The 6,026-nt window shown below is 42.2% G+C and overlaps 1 protein-coding gene across 1 annotated transcript; it reads right to left on the reverse strand.

The window, feature by feature from the left end:
- Window positions 1-263: 263 nt before the first annotated feature.
- On the reverse strand, window positions 264-5,578 carry SMIM34A (small integral membrane protein 34A). Its single transcript, XM_030915916.1, has 2 exons — window positions 5,475-5,578; window positions 264-1,112 (listed from the first exon to the last, which is right to left on the reverse strand). Exons 1-2 carry the CDS (start codon window positions 5,479-5,481, stop codon window positions 700-702), a joined length of 420 nt encoding a protein of 139 aa, XP_030771776.1. The 5' UTR covers window positions 5,482-5,578; the 3' UTR covers window positions 264-699.
- Between the last annotated feature and the right edge of the window lie 448 nt (window positions 5,579-6,026).

Raw genomic sequence — 6,026 nt, forward strand, 5'->3', positions numbered from 1 at the left:
TAGCAGTTTTTTTATTGGTTCCCGCGCTTTTAGTAAAACCACACGGCTGTGACCTTATCGGGGGCTCTCCAGGTGGTGTTTTTCTAAAGTTGAGATATATGGTTGTCTCTGAGTCGAAAAATGTGTTTGTACTGGGCTCAGGAAGTGGAGAGATATATGGTGGGATGTGTTTGTACTGGGCTCAGGAAGTTGAGAGATATATGGTTTATCTCTTTCAGTCCTATATTCAAGCCAGAGTCTTTCAAATAAAATAGCCTTTTAAAGCCATCCCAAACCCTAGATGTCCCAAGTGAGGAACTAGCTGCTCAGTTTATGTGACTCCCGAGAAGTTGAATTTTAACCCAGGACATTCGACTCCAAGTTCACTCTTCTTTCCATAACAAGGAGCCACCTCTTTGTATGCCCCCAGGAGTCTCCGGATTCCTCCGAGAACAGTGGAACAGTGCTCCTCCCCAGAGCACAGGCTTTGCCAGTGAAGATTGAATTTGGCTAGAAACCGCTGCCCTGCTCTCTCTTCTCGAAGCACCTGGAAGCCTGAGGAGGAACTGGGTGGCTGGCTCTGGTCACAAACTAGCAACCAGAAGCACCCCTGGTCAGCGATGCACCCCCAGACCCACTCAAGGGCTCCAAGTAAACCCAAAGCTGCTCCCCTCCAAGAAGTCTGGGGCCATCCTGGGGAAGGCCTCCTGGCCTTGACTCTCAGGGGGTCTCTGGGGTTGCGGTTTGGGGCCCGCTGCTCCCGCCCTTTGCCCCCAGGTGGGCCTGGCAGGACTGCAGCACCGCTCTGTTGCTGATGGTCAGTGAGGAGCACTTGGCGACCTTGCTCTGGAGTCCTTTCATTTTGAGTTCAGAGGTCAGATTTGAGTAATAAACATCTTCTAAGGACTTGTCATTCTTTCTGAGAATGTTGCTGGCCAGCCGGAAGACGAAAATCACCGCGTAGATGCCGATGATGGTGAGGATATACCAGGCGGCGCTAGTTCCATCTGGCACCTTCAGAGCCCTGGTGGAGCTGGTGTCGTTCCTCCCCTCCGTGTGGTCATCCAGTAGGAGCCTCAGGAGAGTGCTGGCCTGGGTCTGGTTGGAGGTTTCATGGGGAGTCCACTTGGCCCCTGAGAAATAGAGAGGTCCAGATGAGACCCAGCATCCTGGGTTGAGGGCTGCCTGGCCACACCAAGGAGAATGGAGCCCTCGTATCCATGAAAATGTGGCGCTGCTCAAAGAGGCCTTCTCTGAGGCGTGAGCAGGAGTGTAACGACAGGTATGTCAATATATTTTTAAAAATCAAAAGAGTCCAAAACACTATGTTTTTGTTGTTGTTGTTGTTTTGTTGTTTGTTTTGCTTTTTGTTTTTTGCTAGAGAGACAGTCTCGCTCTGTCACTCAGACTGGAGTGCAGTGGCATGATCATAGCTCACTATAGCCTCGAACTCCTGGGCTCAATCGATCCTCCTGCCTCAGCCTCACAAATAGCTGTAACCAGAGACATGCAGCACCATGCCAGGCTATTTTTTTCTTTTTTCTCTTTTTTTTGTTTTTTGTAGAGATGGGGTCTCACCGTGTTGACCAGGCTGGTTTTGAATTCCTGGTCTCAAGAGCTCTTCTCACCTTAGCCTCCCAAGCACTGGGATTACAGGCATGAGCCACTGTGCCCAGAAAAACACTAAGTTCTTGAATAGGAGACACAACATCATAAAGATGTCAGTTATCTCCCAAATAATTTATACCACAAACATAATTACAATGCAAACAACAACAGGATTTATTTGTGAAATCAATACACTATTCATTTAGAAAAATCAACTGTTGGCCGGGCGTGATGTCTCATGCCTGTAATCCCAGCACTTTGGGAGGCTAAGGTTGGAAGATTGCTTGAGCCCAGGAGGTTGAGACCAGCCTGGCCAACGTGACAAGACCCTGTTTCTACAAGAAATTAAAAAAAATTAGCCATGTGTGGTGTGCAAGCCTGTGGTCCCAACTACTCAGGAGGCTGAGGCTGGAGGATCACTTGAGCTCAGGAGGTTGAGGCTGCAGTGAGCTGTGTTCACACCATTACATTCCAGCATGGGAACCTATTTAAAAAAAACCACAAAAACAGAAAACAGAAAAAGAAAGAAAGAAAAAGAAAAAGAAAAATCAACTGTCAAGGCTAATTAGAAAAAAAAATCTGAATAAAAAGAATATTAATGAATTAGCGTAGCCACAAATTTTAAATCAGCCAGCCAGCAAAACTAATTTACATTTTTTTCAATGAATGAATGCTTTATATGCACACAGCCCAGCTGGGACTTGCTGGGCTTTGCAGAGTGTGTGGGTTGGGTGTTCTTCAGAACCAGGTACAACTCTCCCTATAAAACTACAACAGCACTGGGCACGGTGGCTCACACCTGTAATCCCAGCACTTTGGGAGGCTGAGGCAGGCAGATCACCTGAGGTCAGGAGTTCGAGACCATCCTGGCCAAAATGGTGAAACCCCGTCTCTACTAAAAATACAAAAATTAACCGGGCGTGGTGGCACACGTCTGTAGTTCCAACTACTAGGGAGGTTGAGGCAGGAGAATCGCTTGAATCCAGGAGGTGGAGGTTGCAGTGAGCCAAGATCAGGCCACTGCACTCCAGCCTGGGCAACAGAGCAAGATTCCATCTTAAAAAATAAAAAATAAATAAAATAAAACTATGACAGCTAAAATAGTGTGATGCTGAAAACACAGGCAAGCAAACCAATGAAACAGAGCAAAAACAGCATCAATAGCTAGGAATTAGAATTTGATAGCTAGCTAATAAAGGAGCATTTCTGATCGGTGGAAAAAGATGGATTATCCAATATGTAGCATTGGGGAAAATAACATTAGATCCACATCTCTCCACCATATGACCAGATAAATCGGTCCAAATTAAAAAAAAAAAAAAAAAGCCCAGATAAATCAAATATTTTAACATAAAAAGTGAAACAATTTATAGTACTAGAGTACAGCATGGCAGATTTTTTTCTTTATCATCTCAGAGTGGAATATTCTTTTAAGCATAACAAAAATTCAGAAGAAAAAAAGAAGAACTATAAATCAAATTCAACGACATAAAAAAAATTAAACTATTTCATACCATAAAACTAAGAGGCAGATGACAGAGTGCAATTTATATTACTGATTTTCTAAATAGCCTTCAGTTCTGTAAGAAAAAGTTTAAAACTATCCCAGCACTTTGGGAGGCCGAGACGGGCGGATCACGAGGTCAGGAGATCGAGACCATCCTGGCTAACACGGTGAAACCCTGTCTCTACTAAAAAATACAAAAAACTAGCCGGGCGAGGTGGCAGGCGCCTGTAGTCCCAGCTACTCGGGAGGCTGAGGCAGGAGAATGGCGTGAACCCGGAAGGTGGAGCTTGCAGTGAGCTGAGATCCGGCCACTGCACTCCAGCCCGGGCGACAGACCGAGACTCCGTCTCAAAAAAAAAAAAAAAAAAAAAAAAACTGCGGTAGAAAAATGTGCAAAAGATATAGACAAATAGTTCATAGGGAAAAAATGAACATTCAACGTAAGAAGAGCTTCTCAATATCACTCATGTAAGAAAAATGCAAATAAAGATAATAACTAGAAAGCATTTTGTCACCTATTGGATTTGCAAATTCATGATGTTTTAGAATAAACTAACAAAAAAAATTGGCTTTTTTTGTTCTTTTGTCCAGCTTAGAAGAAAGGTGTCTAAATTGGGAGTAAAGGTGGCAATGACGTGGACTTCACTCCAAAATAAAAAACCTTGTAAAAGAAAAGAAACAAGTGCCTCTGCATTTCAGGGGGTCAGGATTGGCATTTTTAAAATGTCAACAAATAAATGTTCATATCCACACTTGACATTTTTTCTAAGGAGAGTTTTAATTGTATAATTGCTGGTAAATTCATCATGGAGGTCACACGGACAAGATCTATGAGCATTACAAATGCACTTACCTTTGACTCAGCAATTCTATCTCTAGGAATCTATCCTAAAGATGCTCCAGAACATCTAGAAACAATATATGCTGAAGGTTAGTCATCGCAGTCCTGCTTGTGATGATGAATGCTTGGGAGCAGCTTGAATAGCACCAACTGAGAAATGGTGAAATGCATTTGGAACCTCCATGCAGTGGAATACTATGCAGTCATAAAAAAATAGTAAGGGTTTTTTTATGGCACTGAATGTTAATAAGTGAAAAAATAATCTAATGGTGATATGCTGTGCAACACCACTTGTAAAAAAGGGGGAGGTTATATGTTATTTGCTTGTAGTTTTTGTGTGTATAGAACATCTCCGGAAGAATGCATAAGAAATTAGTATCATCAATTGCCTCTGGGGGAGAGACCTGGGGGAAGAAGATATATTTTTCACGGTATGCCCTTTTGTACACTTAGTACTGTGTGTACTTATTTTTGAAAAGAAAGAGTGTACAAGTTGGTACTTTTCTGGTTACCCTGGTGAAGTGCCCCTGGTTAAAGACGTTGTGTGCCCTTGTAAGACCAGAAGATTAAGATCTCAATTGCTGTTTAATTCAAAACTGTTTTCTCTACTTGGAGAGTCAGTGGAGAAAATGAAACAATGAAAACCGGGGACATAGGGTGCAATCCTGTGAGACGTTTCCCAGTGGGGCTTTACTGGCTCAAACCCCCATTGCTTGCTCTGTGTGAACACAAATGTATTTTAAAACATGTCATAGGATCAATTTCGTAGCCCACAGGGTAGACCAAAGGTGCTCCAAAATGCTTTCCATTTGATAGTTGTATGTTTGTTGCTAATTCATTTTGCTAATGCAAGACTCAGAGAGGCCAGTATTTTTTATTGTAGTTAGTTTCCAGAATGAGTGATTGGGCTTATTACTGTTAGATGAAGGAATAAACTATTTAAAAATTACTTTTCAAACTACATGTGACAAAGCCCAGGACAAATGAACAGATTTAATTACATAAAATTAGTCACTCACAAGAAACACCACCACAAGAATAAATTTTACGCCATTGTTTGGTGGAATGGTTTGAGACATTAAAGTAAGGAAGATGAAAAATTCCCGTAATTATTACAACAAACAGACAGCAAATCAACCCAACAAGAACACAATATCCTTATATTAGGGCAAGAGAACTTACTGAAACTCGGAACACATGTACAAACTCATAGAACTTTCTGGAAATTGTCATAGAACGATGCAATATATTCAAATACAAATAAAATATTCCCAACTAAGGACGATATATAGAATATTAAATTATTTAAAAACCAGTCCATTTTCTATATGAAAGAAACTATATTAATTATTGCAATACATTACATTTTAGCTTTTTTACAAAGGTAAAAGTAAGTTAGGTTGTATTTTAATGGACAAACATATCCTGTAGAAGAGAGAAACTTTTTCCTCCGTGCCATTTTGTACTTGTAATTTAATGATGTTAAATATGTAAGTAAATGTCAAACTGCCCAACCTTGCGTTGTAGCTGAGTACTCACATTCCATGGGGTGGTCTTGTCCTTGACTCTTGGAGGGGCAAGTTCAAGCGGCTGCCATGCACAGAAGGGGAAGATGATGAAAGGAGAACTCCTTCTCCTAGGGAGGGATCAGTCCTACTGCAGGTGGGCTGCACTGAGTTTCCAGAGCGGGAAGTAATATGATCTTCCAACAATCTTACAGCAGCACCAAACAGAAATTTAGTAAGTGGATGACTTTGCTCTCATGCAATTAATCAGAAGATCCGATTTGCTGTCTTCTGTTGCATCAGAACAGAAAGCACTTCCCAGCTTTGACTTGTTAAGAAGCTCTAAGTCAAAACAATTTTTTAAAACATGCTGGTATTAAGGAATCTCCAGCTCTCCCAGGTCCCATCATGAGCTGAGGTGGCCAGAAGCTCTCCCTGAGGCTGGCTCTCAGCTTAGAGCTTGGATGGCTATTGAATTCCCCTGCGTTCTGCACCTGTTGCAGGTGTGGCAGATGGCCAGGTGTGGCAGAGATCTGTCATCATAGGGGCAGGAAACTCCATGGTCAAGAGTCACCAGCTTCCTCTG

This window comes from Rhinopithecus roxellana, chromosome 13 (assembly GCF_007565055.1).
Source record: "Rhinopithecus roxellana isolate Shanxi Qingling chromosome 13, ASM756505v1, whole genome shotgun sequence".
Taxonomy (NCBI): domain Eukaryota; kingdom Metazoa; phylum Chordata; class Mammalia; order Primates; family Cercopithecidae; genus Rhinopithecus; species Rhinopithecus roxellana.